General features: G+C 39.1%; 1 protein-coding gene and 1 long non-coding RNA gene across 2 annotated transcripts; both read left to right on the top strand.

Annotated features, from left to right (window-relative positions):
• The first annotated feature begins 471 nt into the window (after positions 1-471).
• On the top strand, positions 472-27,850 carry raf1a (Raf-1 proto-oncogene, serine/threonine kinase a). Its single transcript, XM_048177571.1, is given in 20 exon segments — positions 472-606; positions 5,804-6,004; positions 6,486-6,598; positions 10,000-10,102; positions 10,189-10,346; positions 10,803-10,895; positions 13,775-13,835; positions 13,837-13,929; positions 14,192-14,245; positions 16,732-16,756; positions 16,862-16,971; positions 18,990-19,107; positions 19,207-19,291; positions 19,617-19,793; positions 19,889-19,935; positions 22,962-23,080; positions 23,184-23,303; positions 23,305-23,316; positions 24,280-24,414; positions 27,099-27,850. Coding segments are annotated over 19 exon segments (1,941 nt in total). The 5' UTR covers positions 472-606; positions 5,804-5,827; the 3' UTR covers positions 27,240-27,850.
• On the top strand, positions 21,848-22,716 carry LOC125259701. Its single transcript, XR_007182880.1, has 2 exons — positions 21,848-22,307; positions 22,409-22,716. It is a non-coding gene; the product is annotated as an uncharacterized LOC125259701 (long non-coding RNA).
• Positions 27,851-27,893: the final 43 nt, after the last annotated feature.

Raw genomic sequence — 27,893 nt, forward strand, 5'->3', positions numbered from 1 at the left:
GTGTTGAATCAGCGGTTTGGAGCGCCAAAGTCACGTGATTTCAGCAGTTTGGCGGTTTGACACGCGATCCGAATCATGATTCGACACGCTGATTCATAACGTTCCGAAGCTTAATGAAGTTTTGAAATTGGCCATCACTAAGTCGTTATTTTTTTTTTTGTTTTTTATTATTATTTTTTGGCGCACCAAAAATATTCTCATCGCTTTATAATATTAATGTTGAACCACTGTACTTACATGAACCGATTTAAATATGTTTTTAGTACATTAATAGATCTTGAGAGAGGAAAGTTATATGCTAACCTCCCACTAGAATGGCTCACATTGGTGACGGTTTACAAAGGATTAATTTCAGAAGCAGTTCACTCAGAGATTCAAACATCAGATTCTTTGTCTAAGATCTTAGATTAATTATTAATATTTATATCATATCTTTATCTCTCTCTCTCTCTCTCTCTCTCTCTCTGTGTGTGTGTGTGTGTGCATGCGTGTGTGTGTGTGAGTGTGAGTGTGTGTGTGTGAAGTTACGCATCTTGTGGCGGTGGGTGACGTCATTGTGTCGTTTCTTCAGGTTATGGCGGAGCTGAACTCTTCAAACTTTCTCTGGTGAGTGTTTATCGCTCCTGAAACGCATTATGAGTTTTGTAATGATCGTGTCGCATCTCATTTCAGCTTTTCGTCTAGTGATTATAAAAATATAACTTGGCTTGTGAAATGTTTGAAGAGTTTGCTGTTTGATTTAACGTTAATAGGTTTATGTAGAAGAAGAAATAGGGCCGCAGATGTAAAAAGAGCTGCTCAACAGTTCCTTCAACCCTTCATGCCAGTGTAAACAATGCCTTTATACCTTCATGTAATGCTTGCCCTGTGAATAAAGATCATTATTTAAGTTTAACTTATTTTCCACGAAGTTTACACCCCTTCCGTACATCTTACCGACTGTGTTTGTGTTTGTTATGAGTCTCTTCTGCACGCAGTCTACACAAATACACATGCGTTTACACTGAACTGCGTTATTAAACATCAAGAGCTTACGGGGAAAACCGCGTTTGTTGGGGATCCATATCGTCTGTACAAACTCTGATAACAATAACACTATTCATTTACTGCAGGAAGCTTGTTTGACCTAAACTTACATGCTGGTTTTATTTTGACAGGTTTTTAGGTTTACTTTAGGTTTTTCTTGTAAAAGATTCAAAAGTTATGTTGCCTTGTACGTATGTGTGTTTGATTATTATGACACTGATTTACACAATTCCAGTAAGATTCTGTATTTGAGAAGAGATGTCACTGCACTTGTGTAAGTACAGGTACAGTACAGCGTACAAATTTTATTGGTCTGTTCAGGCACTTGGGTAAAGTTGGTTATATATCCGCACATTCGGACATCCGTATTCAATAGCCTTGTTAATCACAGTACATTGGACATTCAGTGGACATTCACAAGTAAATATGCCATTAAAACAATACTTGCCTATTTTGATAGACTGTGAAAAATGTTGTAAGTTGACAATCGTTGGTTGTCAATATCATGTCGCTGCTTAAAATTCGCAAACATTAATTTATTGCACATTTATTGGAAAGTTTGAATTTATTCAGAAGTCCGAATGTGCGAATACAAAACCAACTTTACCGAAGTGTTGTTCAGGCCGCCACAAACTAACAAATAAATAAATAACGTTGTTTTTGACCTATGTAACCTTGTATTCTGATAAATAGTTTTGTCAAAACACCAAATTTAGATACCAGTGAAATTTCACAATTCTCAATTCTAATTTAGATAGCACAGCACAAACTACTAGCTTAACTAATATAAAAATTCAAACCTTATTAAAGACAACTAAACAGTCAGTAAGAAAAAGAGAACTTGATAGAAATAAAATAAACTAATAAACTGTGCTATAAGTTTTTCAGGTAGGTCTAACAGTAGTATTCAGGTAAGAAATACTGCAAAATAGCACTGCATATTTTCCAGTGTAAATTAACACTGATTTCACTGACTCTTATTAAATCTACAAAACAAGTGATTCAGTCAAGAGCAGTGAGTGATTTTCTCTTTGTCTTTTGTTGTTTGATTAACATAAATGATGACAGAGACCGTCACTTTAATGCTTCGATTCAATAAACTGATGCAGATCTGATTTTTATCCAAGCTCTTTATTCTGTCAATTCCTATCAATTCTATCAAGTGTCCATCAGCAGTCCTTAAAGGATTGGTTCACTTTCAAATGAAACTTTCCTGAAAATTTACTCACCCCCATGTCATCCAAGTTGTCCATGTCCTTCTTTCTTCAGTTGAAAAGAAATGAAGGTTTTTGATGAAAACATTCCAGGATTATTCTCCTTATAGTGGACTTCAATGGCCTCCAGATGGTTGAAGGTCAAAATTACAGTTTCAGTGCAGCTTCAGAGAGCTATAAACGATACCAGATGAGGACTAACGTGGCACCAGTTCCGTTTTTTCCGTAAGTTGAATAGGGAAGGTGTAGGACATACAGCGTAAGCTTTTTGAAGAATACGGAAGGCGGTCTGGTGGAAGCACTTGCAAGGTGATTGTTTGTGTTTATAAAGCATTATTTAAAAAAAAAAAAAAATGACAGATCGTTTTGCTAGATAAGACCCTTATTCCTCGTCTGTGATCGTTATACACACAGTTTGGAACAGTCATCGAAGTTCAGTACTAGTGATAGATTATTGGTATTTGGTAACCACACTAAGTATTGTTCATTCATGCTGTGCTGAAGAGTTAATGTCATTAATTACTCACCCTCATGTCGTTCTACACCCTTAAGACCTTTCGTTCATCTTCGGAACACAAATTAAGATATTTTAGATTAAATCCGATGGCTCAGTGAGGTCTGCATAGACAGCAATGGTACTTCCTCTCTCAAGATCCATAAAGGTACTAAAACATATTTAAATCAGTTCATGTGAGTTCAGTGGTTCTATCTTAAAGGTGCTCTAAGCGATCCTGGGTGGAGTAACTTCCTGTTGACGTTCGAAGTGTTGTCAAACAAAACAGAGGCTAGCTAGACCCTCCCTCCTCCTCCTCCTCCTCCTCCCCCTCCCCTCCGTGCTTCCTGAAACAGTCATGTTTCATTTAAAATCATTCTTGTCGGTTATTGGCTGGAGCACTGTTTATTGTTTTGTGGTCCAGACTGCACCAGGTAGTTTTTGTTGCTGTTTTTGGAGCTTGTGGCGACTACAGAGATCGCGTTTTTTTACAGTGTGTTTAGGGGAAAAGGCAGCTAGAGGATAGTGAGGAGATGTTTGCTGCATGTGACAAAAAATGTTTTGGCCTAAAAACGTGTGACATCGCTTATAGCAGCACCTTTAATATTATAAAGCGACGAGAATATTTTTTGTTCGCCAAAAAAGTAAAATAAAGACTTTATAACGAATATCTATGATGGCCGATTTCAAAACACTGCTTCAGAGCATTATGATTCTTTTGTGTCGAATCAGTGATTCGGATCATGTATCAAACCACCAAACTGCTGAAATCACGGTTTTTTTTTTTGGTTTTTTTTTTGGCGCATACAAATATTCTTGTCGCTTTATAATATTAAGGTAAAGAACTATTTTACTCACATGAACTGATTTAAATATGGGTGAACTAACCCTTTAATTCATATTAAATGCTTTATTTTAGTTTGCTCCACATCTATTCCTTGCTTATAGACGTGGCGGAAGAAAGTTACCTCTTTAATTTCAGCCAAGGGCAGGGCTCGACAATAAGGATGGCCTGGGGCCAGCGTGAACATCACACGGGACAGTTGACACAACTGTCACTTGATGGATCAGGCCAGTGCTGCATCATGAAAGTTTATCATTTGCACATGTTTTTTAAGCCTTGTCACAAATTGCCAGTTTAAATATTCAAGCGCAAGAAGATGCGAAAGAGTGTGAGAAGTTTTGACACAAGTTTGAAGCACGCACCCAGAAAGCTGCTTCTCAGACAGTGTGCAAATGCTGAATTTGCTCTCTTTCATGTCGTCTTCAGCTTGAGCAAACAAATTCACATATTACGTCAAAAAATGCCGGTCTTGGCAAGTATCCTAGTAAACATAAGCTGTGTCCGAAATCGCCCCATATACCCTCATTCACTATTCCCTACATTACTCCACTAATATAGTTCACTTGAAGGAGCGAATGAAAATGAAAGTGAATTCAGACACTGAGTGCGCCGGAAGATATGCCGCTTTAGCATAGTTTGTGCTTGATGTTTAATAATCATTTGAAACTGGCAGCTCCAGTAGAAATGAAAAGATTTATCTTGAAACTAGCATGTATAGCCTAAACCTTAATTAAACAATTCAATAATCAATTAAAAGGAATTTATACCTGTATGATGTTACGCTGTAGCCACATTGGACCAGCTGTTTGGAAAATGGATGGATGAGTGATTCAGCTGCTGGCGCCATCTTCTGGTCAGACAAATTCAGTCAACACGACCCTCACAGTGCATTATGGGTATTCTGTAGCCGTTGAGCGAACACTGTACGGTTGTACAGTCATTATTGCGGTGCATTATGGGATTCAATGATTGCACTCAATAACATTCACTATGGTTTCGGACACCACTACAAATGGCTGTTCCTTCAAAAAGTGCCCTATTTAAAGGGTTAGTTCACCCAAAAGTGAAAATCCTGTCATTTATTACTTACCCTCATGCCGTTCCACACCTGTAAGACCTTCGTTAATCTTCGGAACACAAATTAAGATATTTTAGTTGAAATCTGATGGCTCGTAAGGCCTGCATAGGGAGCAATGACATTTCCTCTCTCAAGATCCATTAATGTACTAAAAGCATATTTAAATTCAGTTCATGTGAGTACAGTGGCTCAATATTAATATTATAAAGCGACGAGAATATTTTTGGTGCACCAAAAAAACTAAATAACTACTTATATAGTGATAGCCGATTTCAAAACACTGCTTCAGGAAGCTTCGGAGCATAATGAACCAGAGTACATTGATGCATCTTGAGAGAGGAAATGTCATTGCTCCCTATGCAGGCCTCATGAGCCATCGGATTTCAACTAAAATATCTTAATTTGTGTTCCGAAGATGAACGAAGGTCTTACGGGTGTGGTAAAGGCATGAAGGTAAGTAATAAATGACAGAATTTTCATTTTTGGGTAAACTAACCCTTTAAGGGTGTAGGGGGTGATTTCAGGCACAGCCATAGTCTGTTATGTCTTAAGTGAACAATAAACAGTTGAGAAATAAAATGCATGTGTATCAGTATATTGGATCCATGCAGCTCTTAAAGTGACAGCAGCCTAATAAACCTGCTGATTAATTGTTCTTATTTTATTACTGACAGTTTACTTGTCTTTAACAATATTTGAAATGTATGAGTTAGGCTAGTAGTTTTTGGTGTCACAACTTTATTTATTAAGGTTATGGGTCAGAAACAATGAAGACAATAGCGTTGAGCCCTGAGAAGGCGATATGTGTTGTATCGGTGAGTATCATGATGTCATATCTCTTACTAGTAAACACGAGAAAGTGAAAAATGGCAGACGGAGAGACATCTACGGCTATACAACCTGCACCATCATGTATAAGTGTATAATTCAACTTTTCCCCATGGTCTAGAGCTGAAAAAGCAAACAAAATTCGTAATACATAGCAATATCGAATCACAGTGCTAAAAAACCACAATACATATTGTATCGGCACCCAAGTATTGTGATAATATCGAATATGGAGATGGGTGTATTGTCTCAGTCCTACAATTTACTTATAACTTCCTTTAATTGATCACTTTTTTTGCTTTTGGCTGCTGTTTCTCCAGACGTGAGTGCTAGAGGGTATTGTAATGGAGCAGCTTCAAGGAGCGTGGAGGAGCGTCACCAACGGTCTGGGAGTGAAGGACTCTGTGTTTGAGAGCTCATGTACGTCTCCTGTGATCCATTCTCCACAGCGCCGCTCCTCAGACGACTCCAAAACCAGCCGTACCATCCGAGTCTTCCTGCCCAACCAGCAGCGGACAGTGGTGAGACTTGTGTTCATGATAGAGCGGCAGGGAGAGCATTTCAGTCATATTCCACAAATATTACAAAAACACTGAATTAAGTTCAGTTAAAAACACTGAATTAAGCTTCAGACAGGGACAGCACTGTGTGCTTACAGGTGGTGAACATTCAGTAGTGCAAATAAGAACTGGCACAGAAGAATATGGTCAAAACTGTGCTATTACAGTATTCTAAGCAATAAAGTTGCAAGACATTGAAACAATTTCCTCAGCAGTAATCTGCCTCAAAACTTAAATATTATTGTTGGCATGAATCTTGCAGACTATCAAATCCAGCAGCCAGTTCCTCCTTGGCAGAGCTCATTATAGCAGGGAGTTAAGTCTGGTTTTCAAAAAATGCAAATATTATTGGTTAAAGGAATGGAAAGAGCAGTTAAATGCATGTACGTGGATGGTCTTGTGTGTTTCTGCTCTATAACTGATATCCACGCTCCTCTTGAAGGTGAATGTGCGTCCAGGCGTGACGCTCCACAGCTGCCTGATCAAAGCGCTGAAGGTTCGAGGGCTCCAGCCGGAGTGCTGCGCTGTCTTCAGTCTCCATCCCGGACAGAGAAGGTCAGTTCAAACACCGGAAATGACGAAGCAGGTCGTGCAATCAGAGCACCTCATGATTGCGCTCAGGATTCAGGCTGTGTAATTGCTAGTGGTGTGAATCTCCGCTGGCTGCTTCGATTCAATTAGATTACAATTCAAAGAGTAATGGTTACAAAGTGATTCACAATGCATGTTGTCCACCAATATGAGTATTTTATGAGTACACTTTTTTTTTTCCAATACTAACAGTAATGTACATATTTCATTTATTTATATAATGTAATTATGAAAAAGGACTTTTGTATTAATTGTCTGTCAAGTGATTTAGCTTTTAGAGGTGCATCGAACGGCCAATCTATTTTAACTGCAATATGTGCAAAATGGACATTTGCACAGCACTAAATGGAAGTTACTGTCATTTTAGACAAAATATTGTTCGTTTCTCCAACAAAAACAAAGCCGGAGCAGAATGCTTCTTAGCAACACACAGTGGGGTTTTGTTTCTGAATGAATCTGCATTTTTGAACGAATCGTTTGAGAAAGTAATTCAATAACCCGTTCATACAGACCGTCATTTGCTTTGTTCGTAAATGAATAAGCGTTTTGAATGAATCGTTTGAAAGAATGACTTCAATGACTCACTCGTTAGGACCATTATTTGCTGCCACCTACTGGCTGCAATTTTAAAAGTATTTGTCCTTTTTTACTGTTCAATATTGTAATTATTTTAAAACATTAAAACTGAATACTGTCAGTAATATATAGTAAATTTAACAAAAGGCGTGCATTACCTTTCTTCTGCGGAGCAAGTTTGGAGTTTCAGCGTGAGAGTGCCCTCTGGCCTTCAATGGAGCAGCATTAACTACTGATCACAGAGCCGTGCTTCACTGACAAGCTGTGCATGAGAAAAATCGCAGCCTTTGCCAAAACATGATTTTGATTTAATTTAAATTACTTTCGATTAAAGGTGCCGCAGAACGCGTTTTCAAAAGATTTAATATAAGTCTAAGGTGTCCTCTACATGTGTCTGTGAAGTTTCAGCTCAAAATACCCCATAGATTTTTTTTATTTGTTTTTTTAACTGCCTATTTTGGGGCATCATTAGATATGCGCCGATTCAGGCTGCGGCCCCTTTAAATTCTCGTACTCCCCGCCCCCAAACTCGCGACTGCCTTAAACAGTATAAACAAAGTTCACATAGCTAATATAACCCTCAAAATGGATCTTTACAAAATGTTCATCATGCAGCATGTCTAATCCTGTAAGTACAGTATTTATTTGGATGTTTTATATTTGATTCTGAATGAGTTTGGGGCTATGCTCCGTGGCTGACAGGCTAAAGCTAACATTACACACTGTTGGAGAGATTTATAAAGAATGAAGTTTTTTATGAATTATACAGACTGCAAGTGTTTAATAATGAAAATAACGACGGCTCTCTTGTCTCCGTGAATACAGTAAGAAATGATGGTAACTTTAACCACATTTAACAGTACATTAGCAACATGCTAACAAAACATTTAGAAAGACAATTTACAAATATCACTAAAAATATTATGTTATCATGGATCATGTCAGTTATTATTGCTCCATCTGCCATTTTTCGCTATTGTCCTTGCTTGCTTACCTAGTCTGTTGATTCAGCTGTGCACAGATCCAGACGTTAATACTGCCTGCCTGCAAATATTGGGGGCGTACATATTAATGATCCCGACTGTTATGTAACAGTCGGTATTGTGTTGAGATTCGCCTGTTCTTCAGAGATCTTTTAAACAAATCAAATTTACATAAGAAGGAGGAAACAGTGGTGTTTGAGACTCACTGTATGTCATTTCCATGTACTGAACTCTTGTTATTCAACTATGCCGAGGTAAATTCAATTTTCCATTCTACGGCACCTTTAATCGTGCAGCTCTATTCTCTCTCCTCCCCTGTCATGAATGAGCATGCCTCCTACTGCTGATTGGCTCACTCTCTCTCCTCCCCCATCATAAATGGACATGCTCCCTACAGCTGATCGAATCTCTCTCCTCCCCATCATGAGTGGACACGCCCACCACTGCTGATTGGCTCACTTTCTCTGCCCCCTACTGCTGATCAATTCTCTCATCTTCCCTATCATGATTGGACATGCCCCCTACAGCTGATCGACTCTCTCTCCTCCCCCATCATGAGTGTACACGCCCACCACTGCTGATTGGCTCACTCTCTCTCCTCCCCCATCATAAATGGACAAGCCCCCTGCTGCTAATCAATTCTCTCATTTCCCCCGTCATGAGTGAACAAAACCTACTGCTGATTGGCTCACTCTCTCTCCTCCACCATCATGAGTGGACACACACCCCACTGATAATTGACTCACTCTTCTCCCCCATCATGAGTGAACACACCCCCTACTGCTGATTCGCTCACTCTCGCTCTCCTCCCCCATCATGAGTCAACACGCCCCCTACTTCTGATTGAACACAACTCACTCACTCTCCTCCCCCATCATGATGGACACGACTGTGATTAACTCACTCTCTCTCCTCCTCCACATGAGTTAACACCCCCTACTGCTGATTGGCTCACTCTCTCCTCCCCCATCATGAGTGGATCTCTGATTGCTACAAGTGAGTTGTGGTGATCAGTCCGATCCACTCTGTCTTAGTCCTGTTTACACAGCCAGCACTATGTACAAACACAATATTTTTTTTCTCTGGACACGCCCAAATTTTCACAAAATTGTTGGTTTCAATTTTCAACAGCGTTTCTCAGAAATCACTTAGGCCAATATCACTTAGGCTAATATTGATCATATCAATCAATTTAGTGTTAAAATATTGGTGATCAGTATCTGCCTCAAATTTCCTGATCAGTGCACTTAGGGCTGGGCGATGTATCGAATGCTTTTTTTTCTTCAGTAAAGCCGGTTCCCTGATTACCGCTAAATCGCCATCACCTGCTTTCAAATGGAGCGGCATTTAATAGACAGAGCCGTAGATCACTGACAAGCCACGCAATATCGCGTTAAATGTCGATATTGAACGCGATATTGCGTGGCTTATCAGTGATCTACGGCTCTGTCTATTAAATGCCGCTCCATTTGAAAGCAGGTGATGGCCATTTAGCGGTAATCAGGGAACCGGCTTTACTGAAGAAATGCGTGTGACAAAAGAATTCGATACATCGCCCAGCCCTAAGTGCACTACTACTTCAGGTATTGTTGTTCATTACCATGACCACAGCTTGTGTGTCTGTGTTTGAATGCACTTCTCATGTACGAAAGTATGTGACACAAAATCACAGCAGTTCTGTTTGGTAGGAGCTGTTGTGGTCAAGTAAGTTTTATTCATAATGTTTCCCCTCTACATTGGTATTGTCCCTCATAACCGGTAGTATAACAAGCCTATAAGCAAGTTAATGTATATTTATGTTTGCAGCAAGAAGTCTCGTATGGACTGGAGTACAGACTCTACCTCTCTCATCGGGGAGGAACTTCTAGTGGAGGTTTTAGACCATGTTCCCTTAACCACACACAATTTTGTAAGTGCTACACAGGTTTTTTTTTGAGCACACTTGAACAATTCTATTCATAGTTCAAATAAAAACATTATTTATTTTATTTTTAGGTTAGAAAAACATTTCTGAAATTGGCTTTCTGCGACATATGCCAGAAGTTCCTGTTAAATGGTTTCCGGTGCCAAACGTGTGGCTACAAGTTCCATGAGCACTGCAGCACAAAAGTGCCCACAATGTGTGTAGACTGGACTAACATCAGACAGCTTCTGTAAGTCTCTCTTTTATTCTTTTATGTCTCATCCTTTGTGTTATCACTGTTTTGAAAAATATCCTACAACTTAAAATTAGGGTTTACAATCAATTAAAAAAATATATCTAATTGTTTTCATGATATGCTGATTTATTGATCAGATGAACTGTGACTATTAACATCAGTATTTGCTGAGAAAGATAATTCAAAGATGTTACATCATTGTAACGGAGGGGTAAAGCATTGAATAGACTTTACATAAAGTCCGGTAATCGTTTGTTACCATCGATATGGAAGACTGTCACTGGCCTACAATTACATCAATCTGTTTTTAAATTAGATTTGTTAGTTTATCTGAGGTAGCCAGTATCAGTTTATACAGAACTTCCCCATTGACTTTTCAGATGTTTTCATTGTACATATGAGTCAAATTATAACAGAATGTTTGACACTTGAATGCTATGCATCTGACAGATTGTTTCCGACTCCGGGTGAAAGTGGGACTCCGTCTCTACCTGCACCTACATCTCGGAGAATGAGGGAATCCCTGACAAGAATCCCCAACAGGTAACTCAACATTTCAGATTACCTAATGAAAAGCAGATTCAAAACCAACGAACCAACATGGTCAGATTGTGGACTGATATCATTCAGAATATTTCATCCAGTTCCTTCTGCTTAGAGAAACTGTATAATAAACATTACCCTTTCTAATCCTTCACATACTTCAATAATATTTTGTGTTGAGAGGTATGCTATTACTTCCCTGGGCAATCAGATTTACATTTTTGCCTGATGGATAGTAAAATAAACTAGTATGTATATTTCCTGAAGAAAATGTGAGTGGTGCTTGCAGTGGCAAAACTCGGCAGATGCTGCAGTGATGCATGTAACTGCAAGAGAGCCAAATCATAAGTCTGTATTATGTTCTAGTGGTGAAATATGGTTTATTCATGAAGTTACATGGTTGCTAGGGTGCTCTAAATGGTTGCTAGGGCATGGCTAGACAGTTAGCAGGTTAAACTAACAGACTGCACATCTTCCCAAATCAAGAGCCAAACTCATGTGTCTATATGATGTTCTGATTCATTTATATCCCTCTCATCTATTATTCAATAGATTGTGGCGCAACGTGAGAAGACAATAGAACCCATTATAATCAGTGATATTGTTTACACTGGATGTGGCGCAGCGCGACGCTACATGACACAACAAATTCCCGACAGTAAACAGATTCCCCGTTCTTTTTCTGACATAGTTTAAGTGTTTTGCAATAGTCGGTTAGTTGCGTTCCAGTGTAGATAGCTTTTAGCATTTGTGATGCGACGCGACAATGGCTGAATCTGGTGTAGACACGGTGTAAGTCAATTGAATGAGAGAGAGTGAGAGAGAAAGGGTTCGTAGGGCCATGTGTGTGTGTGAGAAAATGGCAGTTGGGATTCAAAATCACGAACATCACCATCAATGTTAAAGGTGCCGTAGAACGTGTTTTCAAAAGATGTAATATAAGTCTAAGGTGTCCCCTGAATGTGTCTGTGAAGTTTCAACTCAAAATACCCCATAGATTTTTTTTTAACTCATTTTTTTAACTGCCTATTTTGGGGCATCATTAAATATGCGTCTATTCAGGCTGCGGCCCCTTTAAATTCTCGTGCTCCCTGCCCCCGGAGCTCGTGCTTGCCTTAAACAGTATAAACAAAGTTCACACAGCTAATGTAACCCTCAAAATGGATGTTTACAAAGTGTTCGTCATGCAGCATGTCTAATCGCGAAAGTGTGGTATTTATTTGGATGTTTACATTTGATTCTGAATGAGTTTGATAGTGCTCCATGGCTAAAGCTAACATTACACACTGTTGGAGAGATTTATAAAGAATGAAGTTGTGTTTATGAATTATACAGACTGCAAGTGTTTAAAAAATGAAAATAACGACAGTCTTGTCTCCGTGAATACAGTAAGAAACGATGGTAACTTTAACCACATTTAACAGTACATTAGCAACATGCTAACGAAACATTTATAAAGACAATTTACAAATATCACTAAAAATATCATGTAATCATGGATCATGTCAGTTATTATCGCTCCATCTGCCATTTTTCGCTATTGTCCTTGCTTGCTTACCTAGTCTGATGATTCTGCTGTGCACATCCAGACGTCCTGCCCTTGTGTAATGCCTTGAACATGAGCTGGCATATGCAAATATTGGGGGCGTACATATTAATGATCCCAACTGTTACGTAACAGTTGGTGTTATATTGTTGAGATTCGCCCGTTCTTCGGAGGTCTTTTAAATAAATGAGATTTATATAAGAAGGAAACAATGGTGTTTGAGACTCACTGTATGTCATTTCCATGTACTGAACTCTTGTTATTCAACTATGCCGAGGTAAATTCAATTTTTAATTCTAGGGTACCTTTAAAGGATTAGTTCACTTTCAAATAAAATTTTCCTGATAATTTACTCACCCCCATGTCATCCAAGATGTTCATGTCTTTCTTTCTTCAGTCGAAAAGAAATTAAGGTTTTTTGATGAAAAAGCATATGATGATGAAAGCATATACAGTTGTATTTTTTTCCGAAAATGACAGATCGTTTCGCTAGATAAGACCCTTATTCCTTGTCTGGTATCGTTTAATCCCTTTGAAGCTGCACTGAAACTGTAATTTTGACCTTCAACCGTCTGGAGGCCATTGAAGTCCACTATAAGGAGAATAATCCTGGAATGTTTTCAACAAAAACCTTAATTTCTTTTCGACTGAAGAAAGAAAGACATGAACATCTTGGATGACATGGGGGTGAGTAAATTATCAGGAAAGTTTAATTTGAAAGTGAACTAATCCTTTAAGTCTATGGGATTTTTTGCTTGCTTTTTCATCCTCTGTGCGAACATCGTAGGTCTGATTGCTTAGAAAAGCCATAGCACACCTCTCCTCAATGAGCTGGTCGATTTTATGCCTCATTCACGGGTCTATGACAAACGCTGCAGGAGGAGCAGCGCATCACAAAGAGGCAAGCACCACTAAAAATAAAACAGTACAACAGACTTGCATTATAAAAGAAACCCAAGAAATATATAGTGGTCTCTTTTGACTTGGCCCATTAAGCAAACACTCAAAACACGTGGACTGGTGAGTTTGTCTTGAGTAAATGCCACTCACATTTTCTTCAGGAAAATCTAATAATCTAGTTTTGGTCTTATGCGAGATCTTCATAAAACATCAGTGTATTATTGGAGCTATGACATATGTTGTTGGTAAGGCCATCTAGTGGGATTTTTGAAATGAAGTAATGAATTGAAATTCTTATTTTAATACAACTTTCCCCCACCCACCTCCTAGTTTCTGTGATATTCTTGTTTCTAGATACCGCAAGGGTCGTATTTAGCATAACACTGTCCGTCCGTATGCAGTAGTCTGAGATGTGTATTCATATTTCCATTAGCTCGGTGCACAGACATTCAAACCCTCATGTCTTCAGTTACACCAGCCCGTACCCCCCGTCCTGGAGCGGCTCTGACACAGAGACTACGCTCCACCTCCACACCCAACGTCAACATGCTCAGCACCACCCTGCCTGTCGACAGCAGCCAGATTGAGGTAATGACAAACCTCAGAATCAGCCACATGGGAAGTCCCAGTCCTCCTTGGTCTCTCTTGTCTCAGTGATGTAGATTATTTGGTCTTGACATTTCTTCATCTCTACTTCCCTCTTTTTGTGATCACCACTTATGGGTGTCAGTTGTCGAGCTCTCAAGCTTCTAAAAATATTAACTGGATTTGCTGTTCTCCTCTCTCTCTTTCATTCCATCTTTTCCCTTTTCTCTTCACTGTCATGTTGTTGCACCATGCTGGGGAGTAGCTAGGCACGTCTCCAAGCTCCTGGTGCCATCAGCAGTTTTGTCTGAAGAGAAGAGTAGGTATTGTTCTTCTCCTCAGTACGGCTGTGTGTAAAACAGAATGCAGCTGCTCTGCTGCCTCGCTGCCCAGGCGTAAGGTAGTGGCTTAACAGATAGATGCTTTCTTACACTGCCTGAGATTCAGGGCATTTTCACACCTGGCTCGTTTGGAGCATTTGTTTCGGAACCTGGCGAGTGCTATGATAATTCATAAAGGGAAATGTGTTATATAAAAAGCAGCAGTGTCTGATTATGTGAATGAGCACATTAGGTATCATAGTTGAAAACCAAAGAGCGCCTCTTCATCTTAAAATGTTGTGTAATTGCTCTTCTCCATGCATTGGAAGAATTCAGTCCCGACGAAGCCTTATTCCCACTCTAACTGCAATATATATTTATGTATTTTCATCATACACATACATACATATATATATATATATATATATATATATATATATATATATATATATATATATATATATATATATATATATATATATATATATATATATATAGGGCTTGACATTAACTTTTTGCTTACCAGCCACTGTGTCTAGTGTTTTTTCAAAGTTACTAGCCACTCAGCATTTTCACTGGCCACAATTTTGACATTGATACCATGGGGAAAAACTGCCATATAGATATTTTTAATATTATCTCATAATTGGCAGCAGGTATATTAGGCTGCTGTCACTTTAAGACCTGACACACAGATCCATTATAATGTTACACGTGTTTTCTTTCTCAACTGTTTATGTTTAATTCAAACATAACTGACTGTTTACATTAAAGCCCACCAAGACCAGCATTTTGACATTATTTTGTGTATTTGACTGTTTAAGCGCAATAAGCAGCAAAAAAGAACTCAATTTAGTACTGAAAGGTGGTTTTATGTGCATGTGAGCACAAAATCTGTGGGAATGAGTTAAATTATGTGTAATACACGCAATCCCATGCTGAAATTCAAGCCCTGTAACACCAACAATATTCATCCGGAGCAAATGAAACGAGGTGGGTTTGTGTGTCAACTCGGTGTCGGAGAGATATGTATACAAAAATCTATGTTTTTGACAACACTACATTGCACTTAGTTGACTACAATTGAAAAATCTATATATTATATGTGAAATTCAACTCTCCAAAGTGGCTAGTAGGAGTGACCGCATTACACGCCACTGCTGAAATACACCCGCATTTGGCAGGTTGGCAGGTGTTAATGTCAAGCTCTGAGTGAGTGTTTATGTAAGTCCCTGTTTTAGAACAAAGGAAATGATCTACAGGTGTGAAAACCCCCTCAGACAGCAGTTTGCACGTTTGTATGCAGCCTGTGTTTGCTGTGAATGAGCTGGGTCAGTCCATGAGCTGCTGTGCTTAAGAATTCACTCTACCTGTTTTCTGTCATGTTGCAATAAAGCCTAGGCTGCAAAAGTTTGTGACTCTTTCGTATTTGAAAGGGATGGTTCACCCAAACATTATTTACTCAACCTTGAGCATATAGTATTTTGAGTGGGTTTGATCTATCCCTTCAAGTCTGCAACTATGCTCGCTGTGGAGACTGGGAATGTTGTGACATTTGTTGGATTTAACATCTATAAAGTACAAAGAGTGCATTTATTTCTAAAGCAGCAAACAGGTTTAAATATTAAAACGTATTGCTTTGGAACTATTTTGTGCGGCCTTTATGGGTCCAGTAGACATAAATGTGTAAAGTAGTGTTACATCCCTGCCCATCTGCTCAGCTATGACATTTCTAATGTTTTAACATTTATGTGAAAGTCAAGTAAGTTCTATACAGTTTACCAAATTAAACAAGATAATCTGCTAATTTAGAATTCTGTTGTTTAAAATGCCTTAACCTGATCACATATTAAATTATAACCCAGAATGGAGTTGTTCATTTTTCCACATAGTGGTTAAACACTCATACACTCACTGTTATAACCATCTCCAGTCTCCACTATAGACTATACGAAAGCTGCAGATCCAAGTCATCCCTTCATGTGCCCCCCTCAACACTCCGATAAATTTACATTACTACAAAGTTTAAACCTATTTAAAAACTAGCTGACCCATTTTCAAGTGTGCACACTCTCCTGGTTAGCAGCTATGAGCAATAGCCAGTGATATTGAACTGGGAGAGCATGAGACCGTGGTAAGTGAGATCTAAAAAGAAACTGATCAAACATGGTTTCTGTCTTAGCAAACATTAAACATTCTTCTCTTGCTTCTGTACTGTGCATGTAAATATGAATTTTTTTCTTCATATTGTTTTGTTGTCAAAAATCAACTCTAAACATGGAATTATAGGATCATAAGTGAGTGAATGATCTAGTCTAGTTGTATGCGGTGCACATCATAACATAGGCAACACAACAGAATTATGCAAACTGTGCAAGCAACAAGCTTCTGTCTTGCAGTGTGCCATAGGATTTTAAGGAGTGGAAAGATTGTGTTATTTCTTGATTTTTTTTTTTTTTTTTTTTTCTGTTTGCTTTTCATCTAGGATGCCATACGTGTTCACAGCTCAGGTAAGAATGAAACATCAAAACAGATTCAAGAGAAATGTTTTTGCTGTAGTTTAATTAGAGCATGAATAGGGATCATGTAATTTTTGTTTAACCACGTCTCTGCAGCGGGCAGTTCTCCGAATCAGAGCCCTACGGGCTGGAGTCAGCCCAATGTACCCACCCCAGCCCAGAGAGAGCGGGCACCATCCCTTAACCCGCAGGAGAAGGTCACAATCGTAAGCTCTGTGAAGTCTTCTTTCTGTTTGCTCATTAGTCAAGTAGTGTTGTAGGAAACTCAGAAGTGAAGACCAGGAGAATCGTGCTGCACGAATTCTCAAGGCAGAGGAACATTGTAGTTTTATATGTTTCAGTGGACAGTCCTTAGAAGTGGAGACAAAGCACTAAACCATGGTATGCAGAGGATGTAAGCAGTTATAGGAACCTAGCCAGACTCTGCAGTTTCACAAGCCCATTCAGATACTTCATCTAAAACGCCAATTACAGTGCACATCACTTACTAGTAGTCTTTCATGTGGTGAAGGAGAATTTTATAAATACCGAGGCTGCCCCCAACTAAAGATTTTACTAGTCAACTACTAGTCGTTCATTTAAGCCATTAGTCGACTAATGGCACATTCATTCATTTAATACCTTAAATATTTACAGAGGAGAATACTAAACCATAATGAGACTTTCATAGGCGTAATATCAAAGTCCCTTTAAGACAAGTCATTTCACTCGGCGGCCATCTTTGAAACGCCTCTCGGGCATCCTGGGCATCATGCAATCTCTTTGAATGGGGAAAAAACTGTCCCCACTCCAAAACTGTTTAATCATTACCTTATGAAAACGATTTTTTCAGATTTGTTGTTAGATTTCAATGAAATCTAACAACAACCAGCTCATAAATTTAGTTTCTAAACGCTCGAATCATGACAAAAAAAACAGTATTTTTCAGGCTGGATCAAGCTAATGCGCATGCGCAGACCTAAATCTGAGGCGCGCGTCTGACTGTTTCTATAGAAACCGGTGATTCTAACGGCCGCTGAAGACTTTACCAGTTGGCGATTGGCTCTTATTTAGAAGGCGGGACTTATTTCGCCATATTGCGCGTTACACTTTCTCCCATTCAAAACAATACGAGTGAGACGTCTTGTGTTATTCTATAGTCTTTGGTAATATATAGCCTAAGCTTTATTACACACAAAGCTTGCTGTAAAGCACTGGAAAAAGTAATGATTATGAATGTGTCCGAAAAAATAGCAAGGGGACATTTTAATTATTTATTAATAAACAAGTGTTTTCTTAGTCAGTGTCGTCTGCAAAGGTGAAGTTGATGATGTGACTCGCCATCTTTGCACCTCTAGAGAGAGAATTGCACCTTTCATACGGATTACATAAACAGAAAGTATTTCTTTTAAAAGTAGACATTTCAAGATAATACAAATAAAAAATTAAACCTTTACAGGTTCGAATTATGTATTACTGTTATCTATAACAAAAAATGACAGAGTATTTTAAGTTGTTTCCACTGTTGTCAGGTAAAAATGTCAGTGATCGCGCCGGCGTCTCCATGTCTTGCAGTAAGCGTTATACTTCAGCTTCCACACTCCGCACAAACACTTGAATATGCGCCTAATAATAACGCATATTTATCTAGGTTAACGTTAGAGCGAGCAGCTATGTAAAGTTGCTACTACTTACTATGTTTATTGTGTTTTAAATGATAAGCAATATTTGAGGTTGATGGATGATAAACGAATGTTTGGATTTCCTGCCCAACATACTGTAATTACTACAGGGACCTGCTGATAACGATCTGTCCCTCACAGACTACGTGACTTCGCCAAGAGGCTTTTTTCTGCGACTAACCAAATAATAACACGACAAAGTCTCTTCTAACATTTAGTTGAATATTAGGGGGCGGCCCTACTAAACACTGTGCTCTATGAGTACAATATTCATTCAGTGTCACATTATGTAATGCAAGTACCATGATATTACCATCTGCTACTGTCACTAAACTGTCATGTTTTGTATTGCATTTTCACTATTAAGAACATTTTTAATACATTTAAAATACTACAATGATGTACACTTTACAATTGTACTTTGATTTTAAATATTCATTACAGTAATAATAATTTAGTTGGAAAATGTACTTAATTGTTGTTAAAGGAATAGGTTTCTTGGGGTCAAATATGACTGTTTTAGTGCACTTTCTTAAATGCTTACATCAGTTATTGTTTTTTAGCGGCCAAGGGATAAAAGAGACTCAAGCTATTACTGGGAGATTGAAGCTAATGAGGTCATGCTGCTAAACAGGATTGGGTCGGGCTCCTTCGGAACCGTACACAAAGGGAAATGGCATGGTAAGCATTGGTTTAACACTTGCCACCTTCGGTAAAATCTAGCTGTCACTAAGATGACAAGTTGTGACCATGGTTAACTTGCGCTGTAACCGGCTGTAGGTGATGTGGCTGTGAAGATATTAAAAGTCACCAACCCAACACCGGAGCAGTTTCAAGCCTTCCGCAATGAGGTGGCAGTTCTGAGGTGAGATGTTGATGTTGATTGAGAGCAGTGTGTCGACGGCAGCGATTTTGATCCATCTTGTACAGGCACAATATAACCAAAGCTTGTTTACATTTTCCAGGCAACATTGCATCCTGCCATATTACAGTAATTGTTTACCTAGAAATTAAAGGGTTAGTTCACCCAAAAATGAAATTTCTGTCATTAATTACTCACCCTCATGTCGTTTCAAACCCGTAAGGACCTTCGTTCATCTTCGGAAGACAAATTAAGCTATTTTTGATTGAAATCTGAAAGCCTTTGTTCCTCCATTGATTGTCTATGCAAAAACTTTTGCTGCCAACAGAAAAACCAGACATGTCAACATCCTGTTGTTCATGGGCTACATGACAAAAGACAATCTTGCGATTGTAACGCAGTGGTGTGAAGGCAGCAGTCTCTATAAACACCTCCATGTGCAAGAGACCAACTTCCAGATGTTTCAGCTGATAGATATCGCCAGACAGACGGCTCAGGGCATGGAGTGAGTTCCACATCCTGTGAATTAATGGATTTGTCTGTAATTTCATTGTGAATGTCTCAACAATAATTTATCATGTTTTTTTTTCCCCCTCACAGCTATCTACATGCTAAAAACATCATCCACCGTGACATGAAATCAAACAGTATCCTTTTATAAGGCATATAATTTCATTCTGTACTTTTGAGGTCTAAAGGCAGATGTGATAAGTTTTAGCTATTTAGCTACATTTACACTCTCTAAAAAATGTTGTGTTAAAAACAACCCAATTTGGGTTGAAAATGGACAAACCCAGCGATTGGGTTGTTTTAACCTAGCGGTTGGGTTAAATGTTTGCCCAAAATGCTGGGTAGTAACTCAATTATTGTTAAAAAAAAAAAATTATATTACTTTCTTAAAATGAACCCAAAGTATGCATAAACATTTAACCCAACTGCCTGTGTTAAAACAACCCAATCGCTGGGTTTGTTGATTTTCAACCCAACTTGGGTTGTTTTTAACCCAGCATTTTTTAGAGTGGTCCGCTGACCACTCATTGGAGCAGCTGATAACATATTGCACAAAAAACTGGTAAAAGCTTTCCAAAATCACAAGCTCTGATCACATTTATGGCTTGTAGTGCCTGTAAAGGAAGTCCCAGGTTTTGCCAATTTTTGCAGTGTTCATGACATTTATATTGAATATTTGAATGACAGCAAAAAAGGCCCACATGACTTGCATCAGTGTACCCCGAAACCATTAACTTTACAGGGTGTTAAAGCTGCAATGTTAACCAGGATTTGAAATTAAATTTTCAAACAAGACTACAATTTTTTTTTTTTTACTGACCATTCAGAACTAATATTAGCCAAAACAAAAATTATCAGAATAAACCTGATTATAAAAGTCAAAGCTTACATTTTAATATATTTAGGTATATTATGAAGTCTGATTGTGAAAAATGCATTAGTGGCATAAACTGAATACTGTCTGTTACCCGCTGTGGTTGATTTTCACCCACACTTGACTGGTTGTCGGATATTTTAAACCCTGGTTATAACATAATGCTTAAAGGTACACTATGTAACTGCATGCATTTTGTGGAAGGATATTGTTTTGTGCTTCGGTTCTGTGTGACTGTGTGGATGAATATGATTATCCTACTGCTCATAAAACATTCACTACTAGGCTTAAGAGATAAAATTAGATTAGATGGAAATTATCTCAAGCTGACTAGCTGAAGACGTTACTATAGCTTTACCCAGTAATAGACACAGTACTTCCTTGAAAATAAAGGGTTAGTTCACCCAAAAATGAAATTTCTGTCATTAATTACTCACCCTCATGTCGTCCCAAGCCCGTAAGACCTTTGGAACACAAATTAAGATATTTTTGAAATCCGAGAGGTATATGACTCGTCCATAGACAGCAGTATAATCACCACTTTCAAGGTCCAGAAAGGTACTAAAGACGTCGCTAAAACAGTCGACGTGACTGCAGTGGTTCAACTTTAATGTTATGAAGTGACGAGAATACTTTTTGTGTGCAAAACCAAAACAAAATGAACGACTTTATTCAACAATCTCTTCTCTGTCATTATCCTCGTGCAGTTGACGCAGTAAGCACAGTGAAGGCTTCCGCGTTTATGTTCGAATGCCGGCTCAGTATCTGGTCACGTGAGCAGCATGACGCATCCGTGTGATGCTGACGCTGGAGTCAGCCAATACTGAGCCCTCGTTCAGACATAAACACTGAAGCTCTGCAACGAAAATAGTGTAGCAGTATGACAGAACAGACGAATTTGTTGAATAAAGTTGTTATTTTTGTTTTGTTTTTGCGCAAAAAAGTATTCTTGTCGCTTCATAACATTAAGGTTGAACCACTGCAGTCATGTTGACTATTTTAATGATGTCTTTAGTACCTTTCTGGACCTTAAAAGGTGCAATGACGTTGCTGCTTATGTGTGGTTCAGAAACCCTCTGATTTCATCAAAAATATCTTAATTTGTGTTCTGAAGATGAACGAAGGTCTTAACGGGTTTGGGACAACATGAGGGTAAGTAATTAATGACAGAAATTTCATTTTTGCATGAACTAACCCTTTGAACTCCAGCACAGCCACAACAACCATAATGAAATGACCCTTCACAATAGATAATGCTTTACAGTGAACTCTGTTAGAGAGCTACATATGGCAAGTATATCTGTTCAATAACAGATAAACAACGCCTTACTCACCTGCCGAGTAATAAAAACTCCATTACCTCCGCATCGCTTTTACAACATTTCAAATCCCTCAGTTCTTGCCAATGTTGATTCTTGTTTTATTACGAGCTCTGTTGCATTCTCTTTTTGCCAGCAGACTCTTCTCTGTTCGGTGTTTGTTTAAAACGTGATTTCCTGGAGTTTTATCATTTATCTCCATATCAACCTTTCTCGCTCATTGTGACAACTAACCTCTGCCACTCCCACACCAGACACGCGTCAAAGCAGCCGGAGAAACTTTTCTCTGTTCACGGATATGACAAGACGCGCACAAGTGAGTGACGTATGGAGTTTTCAACAAAAACTGTCCCTAAATACGATGTATTTACTCATTATTTAAATTTTGTTTGTTTTTAATTTGGATTTTTTTTTAAGAGTATGCACAGTTTTTCTACATCCAGAGACAGAAGAATGTTGGACCGCCTTACTTGACATCTTAGACATGTATTCTTAAGAGCACACCTCCTTGATTTATGTTATACAGATGATAAAGGGCGTGTAGAGGAAATCGTGACATCATCCAGTTATTCCAGTGAGCATAAGTCTTAATGCATTTAATGGAGTTCTAAAGAATTCTCTGCAACAAAATCTGTTCCAAAATGTCAAAGCTTGGTCCATATATACAAGAATTACTCAGTAAGTGGAATAACATTACTGTCCTCCAGAAAGGCCTGACATGAACCTGTACTTTTCTGCAGCTTTATACATCTAAAATGACTCTAATATCATACAGGGAAAAAAGATGTGCTGTAAACCTAACTTAACCCTTTCTTTGTAATATGGTTGCATAAATGGGTCTTTATGCGTGAAGATACATAGCTGCTTTTACCTTCCTGTCGAAGTGAGCTATTCTTGGCTAAAAGGAGATGGACAAGCCTTTATGCAGATTGCCACAAGATGCTCGACTTTGACTTTAACTCAAGCACAGACATCTTCTTACATGAAGGCCTGACAGTGAAGATTGGAGATTTTGGCCTGGCCACTGTGAAGGCCAGGTGGAGTGGTTCTCAACAGGTGGAGCAGCCTTCGGGATCTATTTTATGGATGGTCAGTGTGGTGCTTAGCATCTCAGATTCTGCCTGCTTCATTCCATTTTGAACAAGCATCTGTCATTGACCCTTTACTCACATTTATGCTGTTCCCCCGTCAGGCACCCGAGGTGATCCGAATGCAGGACAACAACCCTTACAGTTTCCAGTCGGATGTGTATTCTTATGGCATTGTGCTGTTTGAATTAATGACTGGGGAGCTGCCCTACTCACAGATAGCCTAACCGAGATCAGGTAACACATACAGGCCTAAAGAGCTGCTTGGTCTTGGTCAATGTTGCATTGTTTTTCAATAGTTCATTTGAAAGGGCAGTCATGAAAGAACTTGAAATATATTAAGTTTAGTGGTCAACACTCCAGCAAATGCCTTTCAAGCCTTTCAGTAAGCAAGAAGCTAATGGTTTATCCAGCATGACTGGTCATGTGTTTGTGAACATGGATCAGGATCTCTCTCAGTCTGACCCAACCATGTTCTACAGAGACTCTGGACTAAATTTAGACGTGTAAACTAATCAGGACCCCAGAGACTGTAGAGCACGCATTGGGCTTACTCCCTAACCCCTGTCCTATGTGTGTGTGTCTGTGTGTGTGTTAGTTCAGCCCTAAATCAGAGCACACAATAATTCAGTCTCAGTAGTCGGGTGAACCTCACAAAAAACATCCGGGTCCAGTTTTTAATAACAGTTAAACAGAATCCTCATTCTCATGACAGTAATTAAAATAATCCTGTCCAGACAATTTTTTTCCCCATTTTAATCAGTATAAATTCATACTGCCATGATGTATACTTAGCTGCTTAGCTGTATATGACAGTTTTTGTTTTGACAGTTTTTCAATGTGTGTGTGTGTGTGTGTGTGTGTGTGTGTGTGTGAGTGAAATCATCACACAGTGAGACTTATATTTATGCAAAATCATATAAATGTATTATTATTATTATTATTATTTTTTTTTCAAATGTCAAATTGTGATGTGGATGTGTTTTTGACTGTTTTTTTTTTTTTTTTTTTTTTTTAGATTTATTACTGTCATGTTAAGATTATGAGAAAGATCAGTCTATGACAAATAACTATTTTTCCTACTTTAAATGGCTGCGCCGTGCAATACTGTGCTGTTGCGTTTTTAGAACCAAATTGTTGAATGTATATATTTATAGTGGTTTTCTGTGCTTCAAGCTCTGTATTTTCCATTTTATTCAGATCATTTTCATGGTTGGTCGGGGATATCTGTCTCCAGACCTCAGTAAGCTCTATAAGAGATGTCCTAAAGCCATGAAGAGGCTGGTGGCTGACTGCATCAAGAAGTCCAAGGACGAGAGGCCTCTTTTTCCCCAGGTATGTTTGCTTTCCTTTAACAGATTATGCAACTAAACATACATGACACTAAATCAGTGACATTATAGAGTTGCTGCTTGTTTTCCAGCATGCTTGGCATATATAAAAAATGACCAAGATGAGGGTAACTAGTATGCCCCCTTTTCACAAGATGTAATATAAATCTCTGGTGTCCCCAGAATGTGTCTGAATTTTCAGCTCAAAATTCCCCACAGATCATTTATTATAGTTTGTCAAATTTGTCCCTATTTGGGTGTGGGCAAAAACATGCAGTTTTTGTGTCCCTTTAAATGCAAATGAGCTGCTGCTTCTGGCCACTATCCAGAAGAGGGCGGAGCTTTAACAGCTAAACCAAGCCCCCCCGACAGGATTTAGCCATGAGTCTCCAGTCTTCCCTCAGGCAAGGAAAGCTCTTTTGAACATTGTGGACCTGCAGGCAAAGCTAAAGGACCCACCTATCATGGCCATCAAGACAGCTCTCCAGAAGATTTCCCATCTTCAGTCTTCATGGCTAGAATCAGTCCCTGTGGCATAACCTGATATTGCTGAGTTCAACATGTTCCTGGGTCAACATTTTTGTTGATCCTGGAACAACATTCAAATCACCCAATCAGATTTCAGGGACAAATTTACAGATTATGTCAAGTTTAGGCTTAAAATCATGAATTGGTGCATCTACATCAGTGTTTTTCATCTATCATTTCCCTCAGATTTTTGGGATAACTTATGGGTTGTGTTAGATTTAGGGGTAGGAATAGGAATAGGGTTAAGGTTAAATTTTCAGACTAGAATGTTGTTCCAGGAACAACAAAATATGTTGACCCAGGAACGCATCTAACTCAGCAATATCAGGACGTGCGTCCCTGTGTGAGAAACTCACCAGTCGGTTCCATTGAGAGACCGTCCCCAGTCAGTTCCAGTGAGTCCTCTTCCCCAGTCTCTTTCAGTGAGTAATGTTCTTAAACCCATTTCAGTGTGTGAAATCGCCGATTCAGTTCCAGCATGTGAAATCTCCGAGTCCGTTCCAGTGTGTGAATGTCCGCTCATGGCCACCATTCTAGAGTCTCATCCCATCATGGCTGCCATCTCCGAGTCCGTTCCAGTGTGTGAATGGCCGATCAAGGCCGCTATTCCAGAGTCTCATCCCATCATGGCCGCCATTCCAGAGTCTAGTCCCGTCATGGCCGCCGTGCCTGAGCCCTCAGCCAAGATGACTGCTTGAAACTCCAGTCCCCATCCAGAGTCCAGAGATTGAAATCCATGAATCCACTCCAGAGAGTGAAATCCCCAAATTTGCTCCAGAAAGTGACTGACCAGAGTCAAGTGAAGGCTCCAGCCCCTGACCAGAGTCATATGCCCACTCTCATCCCTGAGCTCAGCCCAGTGCCCACACTCATCCATGAGCTTACCCATGAGGGATACCTTCAGGATGCAAACGTCTTCTATCCAGATCTCCCACTTGTCATCAGCCTTCACCTGCAAAGACACATAGATAGTTACCTTCCAGCTAAGTGTGCTATACTAGCCATTGATATTGAACTCTCACATGTTTATTCTGCTTTCTCACCTGCAAATTAACTATCAAGTTACTTGAGTTACCTGTGTTACCTCCTTCTGTAACGCTGACATGAAGAACACCTCTCTTGACCTTGATGTTTGCTTGATTTATCACTTGCATTTTTCTCACTTGAATTTTTCTTTTGCACTGGTTTGCTAAGCTGAAGACGATTCAGTTGAATTGATGCTCAGTGCTGCTTTATTAAGGCGGTGCGCCAACCAATATTCATGCACTTGAATGCTGTTGTGGCAGCTGTTTTTTTTTTCTGCTCCCCCCAGGGGGGCGCACACCACACTTTGAGAACCACTGTTTAAATCAGTGTTTCTCAACCCTGGTCCTGAAGGACCCCCAACACTGCAGGTTTTCTCCCTAATTAAACACACCTGATTCAACTCATCAGCTCATTAGAAGAAACTCCACTACCTGAAATGAGTGTGTCAGACAGAGGAGACTTTCAAAATGTGCAGTGTTGGGGGTCCTCCAGGACCAGGGTTGAGAAACACTGGTTTAAATAGACATTATGCTTCTGATAATAATAACAACAGTTTTTGTAATCCTCATTTTACATCAAATTACTCAGGGGTTACACATGATGAACTCTTCCTGGCCTTACAACTATACCTTTTGTATTCCCTGCCATTGACAGAACTTTCCGTGTTTTCACTATTATATGGTAGGGGGCGCTATTACACATCTTCTGGAAGAGTACTGAATCTCCTGATCAAAACACAGACAAAAAACAGACTCGCTCTCTCTTTCTCACTCCTTTACTTAAATTCCTTCAAATAAATGTAATCTTACTACACTACTTTCTTTCTCTTTAGAATTCTAGATCTAAGGACCCTTAGATAAAGATAAACTAACTACATTTGTCTGGACAAATTTTAATCCACAATTTTAAAACACGCAGTTTCACGTTGGATGGTTCTTTACCTCCACATTGTGCATTAAAATGCTTTAATGCATACCTAGCCTAGTTTTATCCCTTACTTATATCACAGCACAGTTAAATACCTCATTCTGGTTGGTAACTGAAAAATGTAGTAAACAAACAGTTTTCCTGTGAGCTGTGGCAGATGCAGGAAATAACACGCACTTGATTGCTTTCTCTCATCTGTGTCCACAGATTCTGTCCTCCATTGAGTTGCTGCAGCACTCGCTGCCCAAAATTAACCGCAGCGCCTCTGAACCCTCGCTGCACAGAGCGTCCCAGAGTGAAGACATCACCTCCTGCACACTCACCTCCATGAAGCTGCCTGTCTTCTAAAGCCCCATACTGTTGCTTTGTGCTGCTGTGGTGCCATTTATAGAGTTTGTGACTGATAAAACGACGGCTGAAACAAGGGGAGGAAACTCTTGAGTTTTCAGATTGAGAGCTCCAGTCATCCTGTAGTTCAGAGGTCTTCAATCCACCATCACGTGGAGTTTATTTCCACCCTGCTTCAGCTCAGCTTCCTGTGTGATCCTGAAGAGCTTGATTAGCTGCTTCTTATGTTCAATGAGAGTTAGAGCTGAACTCTGCAGGACAGCAGCTCATTGAGGACCTCTGCTGCAGCTGATGATGAGCTCAGAAATGAAGGCTGGAACAGATTCAGGGACGTCGACAACGTGATTATAAGTAAACAAGCCCTCGTTTTTATGTGTCTGAAAAGATGTTTCCCTCAATGCTCAAAGAGCAATGATGTTTATATATCATATACACAAAAAGAGCTTCATAATTTAGTATTGAGTTGCCATTGAGTGGTGTTCAAGATGCGACGTAGTCTTACACAATTTGAGATCAGTTTTGTGATGTCAAGTATTTTGAAGCTGTTCTTGATATGTATAGAGTACATACTTTTAATCAATTATTTTAATAAAATTAAGTTAAATACCCTTTTCTATCTTTGTATGTTTTCTTAACCATTACAGGCTTTAAACA

Source organism: Megalobrama amblycephala, linkage group LG24, assembly GCF_018812025.1.
Source record: "Megalobrama amblycephala isolate DHTTF-2021 linkage group LG24, ASM1881202v1, whole genome shotgun sequence".
NCBI classification, from domain to species: Eukaryota; Metazoa; Chordata; class Actinopteri; order Cypriniformes; family Xenocyprididae; genus Megalobrama; species Megalobrama amblycephala.